Source organism: Heptranchias perlo, chromosome 5 (genome assembly GCF_035084215.1).
Source record: "Heptranchias perlo isolate sHepPer1 chromosome 5, sHepPer1.hap1, whole genome shotgun sequence".
Classification (NCBI taxonomy): Eukaryota; Metazoa; Chordata; class Chondrichthyes; order Hexanchiformes; family Hexanchidae; genus Heptranchias; species Heptranchias perlo.
Window position 1 is genome coordinate 127,726,297 of NC_090329.1, and position 20,904 is coordinate 127,747,200.

At 44.5% G+C, this 20,904-nt stretch overlaps 1 protein-coding gene across 1 annotated transcript in view; it reads right to left on the minus strand.

Moving 5' to 3' along the window:
* Positions 1-20,904, minus strand: part of acbd3 (acyl-Coenzyme A binding domain containing 3) — a 52,221-nt gene that overhangs the window by 25,184 nt on the left and 6,133 nt on the right. The window contains exons 2-3 of the mRNA XM_067985187.1: positions 14,034-14,175; positions 461-601 (exon numbers count right to left, since the gene is read on the minus strand). Coding sequence (XP_067841288.1) covers positions 461-601; positions 14,034-14,175 — 283 coding nt within the window. The remainder of the gene's footprint in view (positions 1-460; positions 602-14,033; positions 14,176-20,904) is intronic.

The window sequence follows — 20,904 nt, forward strand, 5'->3', positions numbered from 1 at the left end:
GCGCACAAGGTTCCACAAACAGCAATGAGATAATGACTAGATAATGTGTTTTAGTGATGTTGGTTGAGGGATAAATATTGTCTAGGGAACTGGGGAGAATTGCCCGGCACTACTTCGAATAGTGCCATGGGATCTTATTACATCCACCTGAGGGGGCAGGCAGGGCCTCGGTTTAACGTCTCATCCGAAAGACGGCAACTCTGATCAGTACAGTACTCCCTCAGTACTGTACTGGAGTGTCATTCTAGATTACGTGCTCAAATCTCTGGAGTGAGACGTGAAGCCACGACCTCTGACTAAGAAGTAAGTGCGCTACACACTGAGCCACGGCTGACACAGTGTGATAGATCAGCTCAGAGAAATAGCTTGTCTGCACGGCGTAACTGGAACTGTGCTTTATAAACACCGTAAGCTCCTTATTAAATCGCTACCCTGTAAAGACAGGCAGTGCTGTTCTTACCTCTTCCTCTCCTGTTCCTCCTTCTCTATTTTATGGGAGGTGACATACGGTTCAAACAGATTGCAGCATTTGTTCAGCAACTGGACAAATTCCACCATGGCATCTTCTTTCCCCATGTTCCCCAGGGTGGTCCATTCTCTCCTGATGATAAACATTAACACAGTTAGAAAAGACAGATACGCACTTAAATAGTGCCTTACCAAATCTCCAACATCACTAAATGCTTCTAATATAATGAATTATTTTGAACTGCAGTCACTTAAGTAGGCAAGCATAGAAGCCATTGGGCACACAGCAAGATCCCACAACCAGCGATATGAATGACCAGTTAATCTGTCTTTAGCGGTGTTGATTGAGGAGGAATGCTGCCCAGATGCAACCTGACCTGAGATATGTACAGCTTCAGCATAACCATGGGAATTTTAACTGAACTGGCTTTAAGTGGGAATTAAGCTCCATGTTCTTCAAATAGGGCGGATGTTAAGGATCCCGTCGCACTATCGCCAGAACAGGCATTCGGATCAATGTCTCACCTGAAGGACAGCACCTCTGACAATGCAGCACTCCCCAGATTATGTGCCTAAATCCCGTAGTGAGGTTTGAACTCAACCTTCTGACTCGAGGGGCAAGGGCTACAAACTGAGCCACATTGACGGTGGATCAAAGAAAGCTAAAGTGAAACCTACACTAAGCTTTCACTTTCAGCACCAAATCAATAATTATGAAGACTGGCTGCCATTACAGCAGTTTATGAAATGAGACCAATGTCCTGGCTTCAACACTTCCTGGCATCTCTTTCTAAACTCACCTTTCACAACATTGAATCTGTGCCATCTTATCCTGCTGGCCCTGTGTATCTGAAAGTAATGCTCCATGCTTGCTTTCTCTGCCCCACAAAGAATCTTATGTACCTCTGTTGGATCCCTCAAAGACATCTTTTACTAATACCGAGACAGTCATAGGAACAGGAGTAGGCCATTCAGCCCCTCGAGTCCGTTCTGCCATTTAATTAGATCGTGGCTGATCTGTACCTCAAATCCATTTACCCATTTTTGATCCACATCCCTTAATACCCTTAACTAATAAAAATCTATCGATCTCAGTCTTGGAAGTTTCAATTGGCCCAGCATCCACAGCCTTTTGGGGAGGGAATTCCCAATTTCCACTACCAATGTCCTACCGTATCTAGTCATTCCTCATATCCCTAACACCAGGGCTCAGCCTCATCACTCCTCCTGCAGTGCCTCTACCCCCTGGTGTACTCTCATACTTGTGATCAGATGTATACAGAACACTGCAAGTGTCGCCCGACCAGAAGCCCATACAGCTTCAGCATAACCTCCGGGGGTCTGAACTCTAGAGGCTAGGAAGGGGAATTAAACGCACCCATCTGAAACGTTAACCGTGCTCTTTCAGATGCTGCCTGATCCAGTGTGTTTAGCTCAACATCTCTCCTGAAGCCGGCCGTCCAGTACCTTGCCCAAGTGGCCACTCCTAATGAATGATTTATGGTTTCTCTCTCTGGCTGCTTATTGCAAGAGGGAGTTCAATTAAGAGGTTGAGAAGCAGAGATCGCGCCATTCCAATTTGATTAGCGCTGGGATGGAAAATTAATAGCGCAACACAGTGGGAGCGAGAAAGGAAATGAGAGGATATTTTGCAAATGGAAACCAGCTGGACCAGCAGATGGCAAGTACAAGATCCTGCTGCACAGCCTTCCAGCCTTAGGGAGAGCTCAAGAGTACTATACGACCACAGTCAACACAAAGGGCATAGGCTTTCAAACTGGGCTCTACAGACCACAGCAGGCTGGCAAGGGCCAGATTTCTGACTGGGACTGGGCACACCCCACACCATGAGCAGTGCCTCAAGAGTTCTGTATTCCTTGTTTTTTTGCTCTATTCTATAATCCGCAACCACATTATTTCTGTTGTTTTACACTGATTTTTTTTTAAAATCCGCCTGCAACAAAGGCACGGTTTTCCTTTGGGCAGCTGATGCTCTTTATTTGGAAGTTAGGACAGTGCCTGCATCAAATTTAGCACGGTCCCCGAATCAGAAAAGTTTGAAAACCACTGTTGTAGGGAGTAGGGATGATGGGTTACCACCCAGGCAGGGTGGGCAGGTGTTGGGTTCCATCTATAGTCTAAATATCATAGAATCTTACAGCACAGGTGGCGGCCATTCGGCCCATTGTGTTTGTGCCAGCTCTTTGAAAGAGCTATCCAATTAGTCCCATTCTCCATGCAAAATTTTCCCTTTCAAGTATTTATCCAATTCACTTTTGAAAGTTATTAATGAATCTGCTTGCATCACCCTTTCAGGCAGTGCATTCCAGATCATAACTCGTTGCATGAAAAATTTTCTCATCTCATCTCCCCTCTGGCTCTTTTGCCAAGTCCCTTAAATCTGTGTCCTCTGGTTACCGACCCTCCTGCCAGTGGAAGTTTCTCTCCATTTACTCGATCAAAAGAGTAGATTTTGAACACCTCTATTAAATCTCCCATTAACCTTCTCTGCTTGAAGGAGATCACCAGATTCTCCAGACTCCCCACATAACTGAAGTCCCTCATCCCTGGTACCATTCTAGAAAATCCCTTCTGTACCCTCTCCAAGGCCTTGACATCCTTCCTAAAGTGTTGTGTCCAGAATTGAACACAATACTCCAGCTGAGGCCTAACCTGTGTTTAATAAAGGTTTAGCATAACTTCCTTGCTTTTGTACTCTCTGCCTCTATTAATAAAGCCAAAGATCCCACATGCTTTTTTCTTTTTAAAAACAGCCTTATCGACTTGTCCTGTTGTCTTCAAAGATTTGTGTACGTACACCTCCAGGTTTTTCGGTTCCTGCACCCCCTTTAAAAATTGCACCATTTAGTTTATATTGCCACTCTTCATTCTTTCTTCCAAAATGTATTACTTCACACTTCTCTGCGTTAAATTTCATCTGCTATGTGTCGGCCCTTTTCACCAGTCAGTCTATGTCCTCCTGAAGTCCGTTATAACCTCCTTACTGTTTACTACATTTCTGAGTTTTGTGTCATCTGCAAACTTTGAAATTATGCCTTTTATATCCAAGTCCAGGTCATTGAATTTGAATATCTGATATATTAATCACTTTTAAACTGCTTCCCACTCACTCACTCTCACCCCACCCCCATGACATTGAAGTAGCACAAAAATATATAGTTCTGGGATAGTACAAATATCTCTGCATTTCTGTTTTTATTTCAGATTTCCAGCATCCGCAATATTTTGCTTTTGTTTTAAAAGTTTCCAATCCCTGGTATCAACCTGGTGAATGTTCACTAAATGTTCTCTGTGGCTTTAATGTTCTTTCTATAATGGAGCACTGAAAACTGCACACAGCACTCTATGGCACCTCTGACAATGCAGCACGCCCTCCGCACTGCAATGCAGTGTCAGCCTCAATTCTGTGCCCACATCCTAGAGTGGGCCTTCAACCCACAACCTTCTAACTCGAGCTGAACCAAGCTGACACTTCAGCTACTGTTCGATCATAGCTGCGCTATCAATATGCTCAGCTGTGAATGCTGGGTTTAGAATAAATGTAAGGAATCTTACAACACCAGGTTATAGTCCAACAGTTTTATTTGAAAATCACAAGCTTTCGGAGGCTTTCTCCTTCGTCAGGTGAAGGAGAAAGCCTCCGAAAGCTTGTGATTTTCAAATAAAACTGTTGGACTATAACCTGGTGTTGTAAGATTCCTTACATTTGTCAACCCCAGTCCATCACTGGCTTAGAATAGATACGGATACAATATTAACACGAAAACCAAGGCATCATTTTTCTCTTTTACAAAATGTCTCTTAAAGATGCTTATACGTTCACCATCAATTGTTAAATGCTTGGCCATTTCAATTTTTTTTTAGTTTTTTTTTAAAAAGAAGTTTTTTAAAAAATGTAACAGCTAGGCAAAACTGAACTTCAATTGAGTCAAACAAGCCGGCCCCAGCACAGAGCCATAGCTGTTGCTCTCGGAGCTGGCCAGGCTGCTACGGTTTGGGATCTATAGTCTCTTTTAAAAATGGAGGAACTTGAACGAATCAAGATAATGGAGGCGGTTTTTCTCCTCTCCGTTAGTGATTGGGGTTCTTGTCCCGATACTGATGCTTTGAATACAACCAGTGTTCTAAAAGGGCTGCAACAAGATAGCTGAAAGAGCATATTGTACTCGCTATGGATATTTTGGTGCAATGAAAGTTCCCAACACCAAGATGTCCTTTCAAAATACATTATAACATTCCAATATCCATGCATCTCTTGCCCCATCCTCCCACGGATCAGTTGGCAAATTCCCTGTCCGCAAGTCAAATGGTCTGCTGAGACTCGCTGTCGAGGCTCATAGGATAGCAATCAGACCTGGAACGCAAACTCAAGGCGCCAAATGCTACTCTATGGTGCCACAGGGAACAGGACCACCCTCCAGTAAAGGGGCCATTCTTCAAGTACGACTCTATACAGTAAGTGCTGATGAGATATTGAACCTTGGTGGGCATCACAGCCAAGTGGCAAGCTGCCCTAATCTACACACTCTCAGCAATCATGAGCCAGATGCCTGGTTGACATTCCCTTTCCCTTGCCCAGAGGTGCCATAGCCAATTGTAGCACCCCTACAGCTGACCAAACTTTCGGTTACCCCCCCCAACATTTCCTCCTTCGGCTCCGCATCCAATTTTTGCTTGATTACACCTCTAAGTATCTTGTGGACGTTTTTTTCTATGCTAAAGCTGCTATATAAATGAAAGTTACTGCTGTTGAGAGGGAGAAATCAGCCAGGGTCCCTGCTCCCGAATCAATATCCAGTGACTTCTGAAGTGCTGGGAATCGACAGGAGATGACAGGACAGGATCAGGTTTAGCTAAGACGACTCTTGCAGTTCAATAGCCTGCTTATACACACTCGCACCATGAAGAATGGCCATTTGGGTGATGTTCTGGAGGGCTGCTGGCACACATGGATCTTTACCCCAGCAAGGGCAGGAGAGCAGGTAAGAAAACGGAGAAAGAAATTATACCTGGGAGCTATTTACTGCCTGGATCTGGTGCCATTTCAGCAATGCACAACTAAAACTGGCTTTCCTAAAAGCAAGGTGAAAACTCAAAGTGCCTCAGCAATGGCGTCTCGGTAAGTGTTCCACAAGTCTAATTGCTGACTTTGTAGGGTAAACCATTCTAACCAGGCTCGATGGTGTATAGGCGGACAATAAGTTTAATACATGTTTTAGTTTTCAACAGTGCTTGTTTTTTTTTTAAAAGAGGGAACTACTCAAATTTAAAATTCTCATCCTGGTATTTAAATTCCTCCATAGCTTCACCCCTCACTATCTCCAACCTTCCTCTTCCAGCACTACTCTCTCCTCCCCAAAAGCTAGTTGTTACTGTGACTCTAGTCTTATGTGTCAGAGTCATAGAGTAATAGAGTCATACAGCACGGATAGAGGCCCTTCGGCCCATCGTGTCCGCACCGGCCATCAGCCCTGTCTACTCTAATCCCATATTCCAGCATTTGGTCCGTAGCCTTGTATGCTATGGCATTTCAAGTGCTCATCCAAATGCTTCTTGAATGTTGTGAGGGTTCCTGCCTCCACAACCCTTTCAGGCAGTGAGTTCCAGACTCCAACCACCCTCTGGGTGAAAAAGTTCTCTCTCAAATCCCCTCTAAACCTCCCGCCTTTTACCTTGAATCTATGCCCCCTTGTTATAGAACCCTCAACGAAGGGAAAAAGCTCCTTAGTATCCATCCTATCTGTGCCCCTCATAATTTTGTACACCTCAATCATGTCCCCCCTCAGCCTCCTCTGCTCCAAGGAAAACAAACCCAATCTTCCCAGTCTCTCTTCATAGCTGAAGCGCTCCAGCCCTGGTAACATCCTGGTGAATCTCCTCTGCACCCTCTCCAAAGCGATCACATCCTTCCTGTAGTGTGGCGACCAGAACTGCACACAGTACTCCAGCTGTGGCCTAACCAGTGTTTTATACAGCTCCATCATAACCTCCTTGCTCTTATATTCTATGCCTCGGCTAATAAAGGCAAGTATCCCATATGCCTTCTTTACCACCTTATCTACCTGTTCCGCCGCCTTCAGGGATCTGTGAACTTGCACACCAAGATCCCTCTGACCCTCTGTCTTGCCTAGGGTCCTCCCATTCATTGTGTATTCCCTTGCCTTGTTAGTCCCTCCAAAGTGCATCACCTCGCACTTTTCCGGGTTAAATTCCATTTGCCACTGTTCCGCCCATCTGACCATCCCATCTATATCGTCCTGCAGACTGAGGCTATCCTCCTCGCTATTTACCACCCTACCAATCTTTGTATCATCAGTGAACTTACTGATCATACCTTTTACATTCATATCCAAGTCATTAATGTAGACCACAAACAGCAAGGGACCCAGCACCGATCCCTGTGGTACCCCACTGGCCACAGGCTTCCAGTCACAAAAACAACCTTCGACCATCACCCTCTGCCTTCTGCCACTAAGCCAGTTTTGTATCCAAAGTGCCAAGGCACCCTGGATTCCATGGGCTCGTACCTTCTTGACCAGTCTCCTGTGCGGGACTTTATCGAAGGCCTTACTGAAATCCATGTATACCACATCCACTGCGTTACCCTCATCCACACGCCTAGTCACCCCCTCAAAAAATTCAATCAAATTAGTCAGACATGATCTTCCCTTGACAAAGCCATGTTGACTATCCCTGATTAATCCTTGCTTCTCCAAGTGGAGACTAATTTTGTCCTTCAGAATTTTTTCCAATAATTTTCCCTACCACTGATGTTAGGCTCACTGGCCTGTAGTTCCCCGGTTTTTCCCTACTCCCCTTCTTGAATAATGGTATTACATTAGCGGTTCTCCAGTCCTCTGGCACATCCCCTGTGGCCAGAGAGGTTCTGAATATATGTGTCAGAGCCCCCGCAATCTCCTCCTTTGCCTCACACAGTAGCCTGGGATACATTTCGTCCGGGCCTGGGGATTTATCCATTTTTAGGCCTGCTAAAACCGCCAATACCTCCTCCCGCTCGATGTTAATATGTTCGAGTATATCACAGTCCCCCTGCCGTATTTCTATGTCTACATCGTCCTTCTCCATAGTGAAAACAGATGCAAAAAATTCATTTAGAACCCCTCCTACATCTGCCGGCTCCACACACAGATTGCCATTTTTGTCCCTAATGGGCCCTATTTTTTCCCTAGTCATCCTCTTACCCTTAATACTTATAAAACATCTTAGGATTTTCCTTTATTTTGCTCGCCAGTGTTATTTCATGGCCCCTCCTTGATCTCCTAATTTCTTTTTTAAGTATCCCCCTACACTTTTTGTACTCCTCTAGGGCTTCCTCCGTCTTTAGCCTTTTGTATCTGCCAAAAGTCCTCCTTTTTTTCCTAATCCATTCTCGTATATCCCGACATCCAAGGTTCCCTGGAGTTCTTGGAACCACCCTTGACCTTTACGGGAACATGTTGCCATTGTATGGTCTCAATCTCCCTTCTGAAAGACTCCCATTGCTCCGATGCGGATTTTCCTACAAGCATCTGATCCCAGTCCATTTTGGCCAGATCCTGCCTTATCCTATTAAAATCGGCCTTCCCCCAATTTAGAACCTTTATTTCCGGCCCCTCCCTGTCCTTTTCCATGACCACCTTAAATCTCACCGAATTATGGTCACTGTCACCAAAGTGCTCACCTACTAGCACTTCTTCCACTTGGCCGGCCACATTCCCTAGAATTAGGTCCAGTACCGCCCCCTCTCTTGTAGGACTTTCTACATGCTGGCTCAAAAAGCTCTCCTGGATGCACGTTAAGAATTTTGTACCCTCTAAGCCTTTTACACTCTGAGTATCCCAGTTAATATTGGGGAAGTTGAAATCCCCCACTATTATTACCCTATTATTTGCACAATTTTCTGAGATTTGCCTACATATCTGTTCCTCTATCTCCCCCTGACTGTTTGGGGGCCTATAGTACACTCCCATCAAAGTGCTTGCCCCCTTTTTGTTTTTAAGCTCCACCCATATGGCCTCATTAGAGGAACCTGCTAATATATCATCCCTCCTTATGGCAGTAATTGATTCTTTAATTAATATTGCGACCCCCCCCCTCCTCTTATACCTCCCCCTCTGTCTCGCCTGAAGATTCTGTACCTCGGAATATTGAGCTGCCAGTCTTGCCCCTCCCTCAACCATGTCTCTGTGACAGCAACAATATCATACTCCCATGTGTTTATCAACACCTTCAGTTCATCCACCTTATTCGCAAGACTCCTTGCATTAAAATAGATGCCATCCAGCCTTGCCCTCACATATTTGCCCTGTCTTCCAAGCTGACTTGTTTTTTTCTCAATATTTGGCTGCACATCACCCCCTATTGTAGCTCCACTCTGTATCCCATCCCCCTGCCAAGTTAGTTTAAACCCCCCCCAACAGTGCTAGCAAACCTCCCCGCAAGGATATTTGTCCCGCTCTGGTTCAGATGCAACCCGTCCGACTTGTACAAGTCCCACCTTCCCCAGAAGCAGGCCCAGTGATCCAGGAAACTGAAACCCTCCCTCCTGCACCAACTCTTTAGCCACGCATTCATCTGTTCTATCCTCCTATTTCTATACTCACTAGCCCGTGGCACTGGGAGTAATCCAGAGATTACAACCTTTGAGGTCCTGCTCTTTAATCTGCTACCTAGCTCCCTAAATTCTTGATGCAGGACCTCATCTCCCTTCCTACCTAGGTCGTTGGTCCCAATGTGGACCACGACCTCTGCCTGCTCCCCCTCCCCCTTGAGAATGCCCTGAAGCCGCTCAGTGACATCCATGACCCTGGCACCAGGGAGGCAACAAACCATCCTGGAGTCACGTTTACGGCCACAGAAACGCCTGTCTGTTCCCCTTACGATAGAATCCCCTACCACTATAGCTCTTCCACTCTTTTTCCTCCCTTTTCACTCCCTTTGTCCCACTACTGGCGACCGTTCCTTCAGCCGTACAGGTCTGAATTCCCTCCCTAAATCACTCCGCTTCTCCTTCAAACCCCCTCTTTGACCAATCTTTTGGCCCTAATATTTTCTCCTTTGGTTTGATATCTGACTTTTGTACTGTTCTCACATTTACAAAGCGTTTTTAGTGTAGTTGTTATAAGGAAGACATGGGTTGGGGTTCTTTAATAGGCCAAAATATTTAAAGATTGGATTGCGACTTTGGTTCAACACAGCAGTTTGCTCCATAGTCTCAGGATAAGGGGTCAGCCATTTAGGACCGAGATGAGGAGGAATTTTTTTCAGTCAGTGGGTTGTGAATGTTTGAAATTCTCTACCCCAGAGGGCTGTGGATGCTGAGTCATCGAGTATATTCGAGATGGAGATCAATAGATTTTTGGACTCTAAGGGAATCAAGGGATAGGGCGAGAAAGTGCAGTTGAGTTTGAAGATCAGCCACGGTCTTATTGAATGGTGGAGCAGGCTCGAGGGGCCGTATGGCCTACTCCTATTTCTTATATTCTTATTGTGCATTTACAAGCTACCGCTACCATGGAGTGCTCTGCTTGGGTATATTGTATTTCGATGGGATACGTTACAATGAGTGCCTATCATGGTTTTAATGTGCTCTGATTGTTCTGGCTGAGGATTTGATTCCAAGATTGTTTCTTGTAAAGAGAATACTGCAGGTGCATTATCAGAGCCTATAGGAAATACTTCAAAAAATTGACTTTCCATCTTATTCCAGCCCTCAAAGTTGTTCACGAGTTATAGTATTCTTGAAAAAAAAAATGGCTTGACAGCTCAACTTTGTGCCGGTAAAGCAGTTGAGGAAAGTGGATGTTGATGGCGAGGAGATAGAAGTGGTGGGCGTTTACATACTTGGTAAATTTCATGCCTGGTGGTGCAACAGGAAATGAGACATTGCTCGAACTGGAAATGTTTTGATTGTCTATGAAAGCCATGTGGAGCAGGAGAGATATATCGCAGCTTGATTAAAGGCCTGGATTATGAAGACAGGTTGCATAAACTTGGTTTGTATTCCTTTGTGTTCAGAGGTTGAAGGGTAATCTAATCAAGGACTTTAAAATGATTATAAAGGATTTGATAGGGTAGATACAGAGAAACTATTGCCTTTGATGAGGGAATTCAGATCAAGGGGGCATAATCATAAAATTTAGGAGTGTAATCAGGAAGCACTTTTTTTTTCCCACACAAATGGTAGTGAAAATCTGGAGTGCTGTATTGACACAGATGCCGTCCTTTCGATGGAACGTTAAACCGAGACCCCAACTGTCCTCTCAGCAGGATGTAAAAGATCCCATGGCACTATTCAAAGAAGAGCAGGGGAGTTCTCCCCGGTGACGTGGCCAATATTTATCCCTCAACCAACATCACTAAAACAGATTATCTGATCATTATCACATTGCTGTTTGTGGGGCCTTGCTATGTGCAAACTGGCTGCCTCGTTTCCCTACATTACAACAAAGGCGCTATATAAATGCAAGTTTTCTTTCTACATAGGAAGAAAAAATGGGCAGCACACTCAGCATGTGCTGAACATGCCATTAGCCAGAGCAGTAGAGTCCAAGTCAGATGAAGTTCACGCTCAAACTGTATAGTGCGCTGGCCAGACAACACCTTGAGTACCATGTCCAGTTCTGGTCTTTGAGACACAAGGAAGACATTCAAGCATTGAAGAACAAAAATGCCACAAGCTTTGTCCCTAGAGTCAGAGATCTGAAGTACAAGGATAGGCAGAAGATAATTTGGGCTTTTCAGCATCAAAAGTTGATGAGGTGATCTTGTCGAAATAAACAAAATAGAAGTGAAAAAGAGAGACCCGGAAAATTACTTCAAACTAAACTGCAAAGATTAGGAAAGGGGGACACAGGTTCCAACTAATAAAAGGCACTGGTAGGACTGTCGAGAGGTTCTTCACAACGAACGATCAATAGGTGCAATGAACTTCTGGACAGAGTAGAGGCAAAAAAAACACCCTGGAAGCATTGAAGAAAAAATTAGAAACAATGAGGCCGACCGGAGGTTGAACTGCAGGGTCTTTCTGGATGCATGAACTAATTTGGGAGAAACAGCCTTCCTCATCGGTATTTATCTTGAGATTCTGGTGAGGCTAGACCAGAGTCAACACTTCAGTACAGTGGGAAGAGTTGGACCCTGAGAAAGGTAAAGCAGCTTTAGAAGGTACCGTGCATAGAGGACACTGGGTAACAACTAGGAGCACAGATCTGAAGCGATGAGATGCAGTGGCCTGTGCGCAATACAACAGTATGTTATAAGAACATAATAGGTGCAGGAGTAGGCCATACAGCCCCTGAAGCCTGCTCCGTCATTCAATAAGATCATGGCTGATCTTCGACCTCAACTCCACTTTCCCGCCCGATCCCCAGATCCCTTGATTCCCTTAGTGTCCAAAAATCTATCGATCTCAGTCTTGAATATACTCAACGACTGAGCATCCACAGCCCTCTGGGGTAGGGAATTCCAAAGATTCACAACCCTCTGAATGAAGAAATTTCTCATCTCAGTCATAAATGGCCAACCCCTAATCTGAGACTATGCCCCCAGCTCTAGACTCTCCAGTCAGGGGAAACAGCCTCTCAGCATCTACCCTGTCAAGCTCTCAGAATTTTTTATGTTTCAAAGCAATCACCTCTTATTCTTCTGAACTCCAGAGAGAAGCTACTCAACCTCTCCTCATAGGACAATCCTCTCATCCCAGGAATCAATCTAGTGAACCTTTGTTGCACCCCCTCTAAGGCAAGTATATTCTTCCTTAGGTAAGGAGACCAAAACTGTACACAGTACTCCAGGTGTGGTCTCACCAAAGTCCTATATAATTGCAGCAAGATCTCCTTACTCCAACCTCCTTGCAATAAAGACCAACATACCATTTGCTTTCCTAATTGCTTGTTCTATCTACATGTTAATTTTCTGTGATTCATGTACAAGGACACCCAAATTCCTTTGAACACCAACATTTAATAGTTTCTCACCATTTAAAAAATATTCTGCTTTTCTATTCTTCCTTTCAAAGTGAAAAACTTCACATTTCCCCACATTATACTCCGTCTGACACTCACTTGCCCAATCACTTAACCCGTCTATATCACTTTGCTGCTTCCTCTCCCTAGCTTTATATCGTTAGCAAACTTGGATACGTTACACTCGGTCCCCTCATCTAAGTCATTGATAATAGATTGTAAATAGCTGAGACCCAAGCACTGATGCTTGCAGCACCCCACTAGTTACAACCTGCCAACCTGAAAATAACCTGTTATGGTGAGAAGATTGCAATGGAAAGAGCACGTGTGCTGTACAGCTGAAGATCAATACTCTCACAGGATGTTTGAATGGTTCCCAACTAGGAAAAGATTGTGGAACTCCCTGCTCTTCTTCAAATAGTGCCACTGGATCTTTTACGTACACTTGAATGGGCAGACGGGGCTTTGGTTTATCATCTCACCTCTAACAATGAAGCACTCCCTCAGGATTGCGCTGGAGCGTCAGCCTGCATTTTGTGCTCAAGTCTCTGGAGTGGGACTTGAACCACAACCTCTGACTCAGAGGAGAGAATGCTACCCACTGAGCCAGATGAAAGGTCATCCACCTGAAAAGTTAACTGTTTCTCTCTCTCCACAGATGCTGCCTGTGACCTGCTGAGTGTTTCCAGCATTTTCTGTTCTTATTTCAGATTTCCAGCATTCGCAGTATTTTGCGTTTGTTAAAGATTTTGTCCCTCATGACAAGAGGGAAACAAAGTTAGAAAGCACTAATGAGAGCTCTGCTTGTTTGATGTGCAACCAATAAACCAAAAACTCGAAAGCTTAACCGTTGACACTGGGAACATCAGTAGCCTTCTGTATGACACCCAATTTGAAGGGCATGGTCCTACGACTGAACTGTGCCTGTAATTCACTGATTCAGCGAGGTGTCAAGCAATACAACAACTTGCATTTATAGAGCGCCTTTAACACAGTAAAACTTCCCAAGGCACTTCACAGGAGCGATTATCAAACAAAATTTGACACCAAGCCACATAAGGAACTATTAGGACAAGTGACCAAAAGCTTGTCACTTTGGTTACAAGGGAGGGAATTACAGAGCTGAGGGCCTAGGCAGCTGAAGGCACGATTAAAATTAGGACTATGCAAGAGGTCAGAATTGGAGGAATTCAGAAATACGAACAGTAAATATGTAGCAACTAAAAGAGAGTTGCCTTTCCGGGTGGGACCCTGCATCACAGCTCAGTTCTCAGGAGAGCGCCCATCTGAAATATTATGCTGCCTTGCCTCTCAGATTCTGTCAGATCCTCATATCTCCAGCATTTTCTGTTTCCCTCCCCATCAGATTTCCAGGATTTACAGTTGTTCTGTTAATTCAGTATTGTCAATTTGAAATCCAGTTAGTTCTGCATTATCACTAAATTCAAAGTATATATATATATATATATATATATATATATATATAAACTTAAGAGCAAAATTGGGTAGTCTGATGAAGACTGCAGTTGGGAGAGTGCAGGTCTGAAATACCCACTCTGAGAATCAGGTCACAATTACCTCCTATCATTGCCAAGAACATCAAAGAAGCCAACCTCCGGACAGGAGTCAGGGCTGTAGGGGCCGACGGAGATTTGTTTGTGCAGAGCGACGAGCTTCAGTTTCTCTTCATATGTCGGGTGAAAAGCTTTTCCGTCTTTTTCTGTAAAGGGAAAGATAAAATTAGAATTTTTTTTTAAAAAGTTAAATTGGCCCCACCCCTCCCTCACATTCCAATTGATGGGCCTGTCCACCATCCTATTTACAACGTGTGCTTTAGCTGGTTACCAAAGTTTACAATAGTGGAAGTAACTTTTTTGTTGGGAGCTCACAATCTCAAGTATTGTCCTACGCAAGATCCAGTGTCAGTGATGGAACTTGGGTTTGCGCCCTGGCTCCCCAAACAGCAGATGGTTTCGACCATGCCACTGTTGACATTTACCAATTGGCTGCCAGGCATATCCTAACAGGGGAATGGGGAGGAACTATGTGAAGGTTTAACTGATTCCTTTCACTTATACAGCAGACGCTATGATCAACACGGTCTCCAATTACATTCCCTTGCATCCTCTCTCTACAGAGCAAGAAAAGGAGTGGGAAGGACTTTGAATCCCAGCTCGTTCAATGGCTCACACAGGCAAGTAGACCATAAGTGACTGATTCCCCAGAGACTTGCCAGTCTGCAGAGAACGGGATATATAGGCTGCAACTGGCTCCCAGGCCAAGTTACGAGTACATTGTTTTACCACATTAGGTCATATGGAGGCCTGGTTTGTATGATAATCACCAAAAAAGCCGTTCATTTAAACATGCAGAACAAACAAGAACAGTCCGTATTTGGAGTGCAGGCTTAAAATCTAAAATCAACTGAACAAGATTTGTTTTTGGTGTAGAATTCTGCTAAAACCTCTGGACAACTTTTCCAATCTGCTGGTTTGTCTTAATGCCGCCCGTGCGCTGCACCCTCCATTACCCAAAGAAAAAAATCAGGTCATCACTTCCCACTTCTCCATCACTTCGCTGCTCTCCTTCAGCAGGTTTAGTAGAGACCCTTTAACAACCTTCCTTTGAATGGCTATTAATACCCAAGTGAGAGCTGTGCAGGATTTTCCATCAATGAGAGAGAGACAGGTTCCTCCTACATGCCTAGCTAGGAGTAGCAGGGCAGTGGGCGGGCAAACCTGCATCTCCGGAGCAGGGAAGTCTCTGCCCCCATCAGGAGAATTGTAACTGGATTCTGCCTTGACTTGGAGAGTGACCTCATGAGCCTGTGTTGGCAATCAATCTAGGAGAGTTCCAGCCAATAACTGGACTGAGTATCCAGTCTATAGCAGTGTTGCAGGACTGTCACCTGGCATTTTCCCAGCACTGTAGTGCAGCCCTGTCACTAGGCTGTGGTCACTTGGGTCATAAATTGGTTGTGTCCCTGGACTTTCATCGTGGCTCGTTGCGACGTGCTGCATTCATGTCTACTAGATCCTCTCACTGAAGCGCTCCTCACCAACAGGCAATGATCTGTACAGACGAGAGCGCGAGACCAGTTACCACACAGAGCCCCTCTCGTCGTAATCCACTCTGTGCAGGTTTCTTTCTCGTATCTTTCAACAAAAAAAAAGTGAACATTAGCCTCAAAAATACCCCTGTTCCATTTAGGTTCAGTATCAAAATCTACTTCCAGAGATCAAGACTGGAGATGAGGTAAAGAATCCTGTTAATTAGGGGGAAAAAAGCCTCAACGTCAGAGCCATCTCCTCCAGCCTCATTTCCCTGTAACTGTTAACATTTTTATTCGAGTGTTCATCGAACTCTCTCAAACACGGTAAATGAATCAACATCGGTAACCACCTACAGCAACGCATTCCATAAGTGGAAAAAACAAAGCTGATCAACTGTATCGAAAGGTCCACACCCAGAACGTTAACCCATCTTTCCTCCTTTTAGATGTTGCTGCACATTTGAATATTAATACAAATATGGTACCCGAGATTACTTTTGGTACGATGAATAATTACCAAAATAGAGGTATTGAGATTTAATACAATCTTTAGAAGCAACATCCTTTAAATGTTATGTGATTTTTAAAATGTATTCATTCATTCTCAGGATGTGGGCTTCACTGGCAAAGCTGGTATTTATTGCCCATCCTTGGTTGCCAAAGCGGTTTGATGCAACGGAGTCGCTTGCAAGGGCAGTCAACCATGTTGGAGTCGCATTTAGGCCAGACCAGGTAAGACATCAGGTTGAACAACTTCTCCTTTGACTCCACTCACTTCCTCCAAATAAAAGGTGTTGCTATGGGAACCCATATGGGTCCAAGCTATGCCTGTCTTTTTGTGGGATACGTGGAACATTCTTTGTTCCAGTCCTACTCAGATCCCCTCCCTCACCTCTTTTTCCGGTACATTGATGTTTGTATCAGTGCTGTTTCCTGCTCTTGCCTTAAAAATTTCATCAACTTTGCTTCCAATTTCCACCCTTCCCTCGCCTTCACATGGTCCATGTCTGACTCTTCCCTTCCTCGACTTCTCTATCTCCATTTCTGGGGATAGGCTGTCAACCAATATCTATTATAAGCCCATCGACTCCCACAGCTACCTTGATTACACTTCCTCCCACCCCGCTTCCTGTAAGGACTCGATTCCCTTCTCCAGTTTCACGGTCGCATCTGTCCTGACGATACCACCTTCCGTACCAGAGCTTCCGATATGTCTTCCTTTTTCCTCAACCGAGGATTCCCCTCCACTGTAGTTGACAGGGTCCTCGACTGTGTCCGTCCTATGTCCCACACTTCTGCCCTCACCCCTTCCCTCCCAGGACCATGATAGTGTCTCCCTCGTCCTCACCTTCCACCCCACCAGCCTCCACGTTCAACGTATCATCCTCCGCCATTTCCAGTGCGATCCCACCACCAAACACATCTTTCCCTCCGGTTTCAGCATTCCGAAGGGACCGCTCCCTTCGCGACACCATAATCCACAATTCCATCACCTGCTCTCCTTTCCATGGTGCATCTCCTGCACTTGCACAGGAAGGTAACACCTGCCCCTTCACCTCCTCCCTTCCCACCGTCCAGGGCCCAAACACTCCTTTTCCAGGTGAAACAGCAGTTTACTTGTACTTCTTTCAATTTAGTATACTGTATCCGCTGCTCACAATGCGGTCTCCTCTACATTGCGGAGACCAAACGCAGACTGGGTGATTGCTTTGCTGAATACCTCCGCTCTGTCTGCAAGCGTGACCCTGACCTGCCGGTCGCTTGCCATTTTAATTCCCCTTCCCACTCCTACTCTGACCTTTCTGTCCTCGGCCTCTTACACTGTTCCAATGAAGCTCAACATAAGCTTGAGGAACAGCACCTCATCTTTCGTTTAGGCACTTTACAATCTTCCGGACTCAACACTGATTTCAATAACTTCAGATCACAACCACTGCTCCCATTTTTTCGGTCAGCTAGTCCTGGTAATGGTTCTGCTGCTGCCATTTACAGCTATGCCTGATCAATCTTTTGTTTCTTTACTTGTCCCATTACCACCTTCCTTGCCTTGCACCACCATCTCTTTTGTCATTTAATCACTCGTGCCCTCCACCCTATCACAGACCTTCCCTTTTGTTCTTTCCTCCCCTCCCTCCCCCTCTGCACTGGCTCAAAAACTTTAACTCTTAACATCTTCCAGTAAACTCTTTCTTTCTCCACAGATGCTGCCCAACTTGCTGAGCTTCTCCAGCATTTTCTGTTTTTATTTCAGATTTCCAGCATCCGCAGTATTTTGCTTTTGAAGACATCAGGTTTCTTTCCTTCCCTGAAAAGGACATTAGTGAACCAGTTGGGTTTTATTTAAACTGAATTCAAATTCTCAAACTGCCCATGGTGGAATTTGAATTCACATCCTCAGGAATACTAGTCCAGCAACATAACCATTACACTACCGGACCTGAGTGTCTAGTGACAGCCCTCAATACAGCACACCTATTACAATAATGTAACTCGGTAGACAATGCTATGCAAACAATGTTCTCAGAATCAGTGTCTAGAAAACAAAAGTGGAGGATACACATAATCCTGAACATAAAATCTGAGCCCCAAGAGCTAATTCAACTGTCCAATTCACCAACAGAGGTTTACAGACCGATTAAAAAGCACTAGTTTTCACAATGCAATCCCGCTTTCAAAAATTCACTTATCTAGGAATAGCTTTTACTAATCCCTTTTTAAAAAAAGGCATGAGATCAACAGAATCGTGAAAGGGCATTTACACAATGTTCCATAGACGGTGATACTTTGAATATACAAGTTAATCTGTAGGAGGGAGAAAAGAGAAAAATAGCGGCATAAAAAATGAAATTATACCAGTCAATCTCCGACATTCCACACGGGGAATCAAGACAAAATGTACTCTCTAGATGGAATGAGGTTAGAGGGTCAGGGATAATTGGATCAAGGCGAGCAGACATAATTCAACCTCTATTTTAAATGTATAAATTCTGTCCTTATTTTTTGATTTTATATTATTTATAGTTAAGCATGAAAGTGCAGCAATTTGGTTGGAACACAGGAATTTCTCTACAATTCAAGGCTGGGGAGCTGGGAGGCATAAATATGAGATTCTACGTACAGTGCCAGCACTGACAAAGGGGTTTAAGTACAGTGTAATAAGTTTACATGGGCAGTTTCTATTATAAATGTGGACACAGGAATTTATAATGGAAACACTGGGGATGCAGGGATGAGGAGGACCACAAAGGAATTGATGGAAATGAGGCCATTGACAGTAGAAACATAAGAGCCATGAACCATGTTGACAGAGGCGGTAATATTGAGAGGACTGGAGAGCTAAAGGGAAGAAAGTTGGGAATTAGATAGGGCACTAACGAAGGAACTATAGGGTATTATTTCCAGGGGGCAGAGGGTGAAAATAGCAGGATTGGAGACGGGAAGGAGACAGGGTGATCAGAGATTTCCTGGTCAATAATTAAATCCTCATGGCTGGTGAGGCCTTGGGTGATAGCGAAAACAATCGGATGGTAGAGTTGATGGGCAGGGTGAGGTTGAAAGAGATTGGAGGAGATGGAGCAGGTGGAATTTAGGTATAGGTCCAAAACAGAATGAGGAGTTCAGGAAAGAGTGACGAGCATGATTCGGAGATTTGGGTCTGAAACTATGAAGACAGACAGCTTGCAAAATAAAATGGGAAAGGGATGGAGACCAAAAACTAACGATTCAGCATACAACCAGTGTTCTGTAACTGCGAAAGAAGCCAAACAGTCCTCATGAGGTTCTCCTGAACTTGTATCATTGGTACATAGTACCGCTGTGTTGTTCAGCAGCAAACAAATCTGCAACCATTATTTTTCTCCCTCTCTCCCTGAGGACGTACGTACGTACTTGGGGACTGTGAAATCCTCCTCTACTTTACACAAGATGCTGTTTTTCACCCATTGCCTAGGCAATGAGTGGGGTGGGGGGGGGGGGGTGGGTGAAGGGGAAGCAGAGGGTCATTGCAACTCAGTCAACTCCCCCAATACCTGCTTTCCAGCAGGAATCACTGGACAGCAATCAGGAGTATGAACTGCAGCCAGCTTACCACCTTCCTAACCCATTGGCAACTGAGAATAGGAGAAGCAGACACAGGTTTAAGCCGATATAAGGATGTTCTAATGCAGACAAATAGCGATCAATACTTTGAATGGACTCAAAGAATGTAGTGGAAGCAAAGATCCTGAAATCATTTAAGAATCAATTCATCGCTGCAATTGGGGGGCGGGGGGGGGGGGGGGTACTGTCGGGTCAGTCGGGATGGACAAAATGCAGATGGGCCAAATGGCCTTCCTCAAGAGTAAGTATCTTGTAAGGCCAATTATAGTACCTCCCACTGCAGCTAAACTCAGAGGTTGACATCTTGGGTTTTTACTGGTCGATATGACTCAGTTCCTACACCAGGTGGAGCACTTCTCCCACTGAACCATCAATCCGAGCAAACACTAATCAAAACGGGCTACGATAGAGAAGTAGAAAAAAAACAAGAAACTATTGACATTTTTACCCTCGGACACGATAGAAATTCATGGCAAAGGTGACGATACTTCTTTTAAAAACTACTGAAGATATCTTAATACAAAAAAATCTGCGAGGACTACTGAGATTCTGCCACTACACTTTGCATGTCAGCTTTTTGTCACAACAATCATTTGCCCCATCTGTAAATGGCACAAAAAATGCATCTGAAGTGTATCAGTGCGTTTTGCAAGAGTCCTTAGCCATGATCGTTTTGAATGGCGGAGCAGGCCCGAAGGGGCCGAGTAGCCTGCCGTTGCTCCTATTTTCTATGTTAGTGAAGCTTAAATAGTAAATGGGTGAAATTTTCATACTCTATCCACTTGAACTGTGAAAATGCCCAACTATACAGTTATAGATTTTGCTCTTCCAAAACTTGGATTGTGTCTGGAGAGATCATTTTGAGCTACAACAAACGCATCTCAGTGTGGGGTTCGCTGTGTCTCTCCCCCCTTCACAAAAGCATCATCATCTTTCATTTCTGCTCCCCCCAATATCGTGTACTAACTTTTCCTGGTCCTGAGGTACACGCACTTACTGGCCCTGCTCAGAAACACTCACTTCCACTGCCTCTGTGCCCATTTATAAAATGAATTCTAGCTCTCGCACATTTATACAGCGCCTTTTAATGTAGTAAAATGTCGCAAGGCGCTTCACAGGAGCAATATGAAAAAACTCGGCTTATGTATTGATGGTAATTGATAGACAGTGATGGTGCTAGCAGGAATTAGAGAGAGTGAATTAAGAGAAATTGACTTAATTGTAACTTTTCTACAGCATAGAAATGAATATGCCAAATAAGTGTCCAACTTGGCTTAGTTTGGCAGCACTGTCCACCTA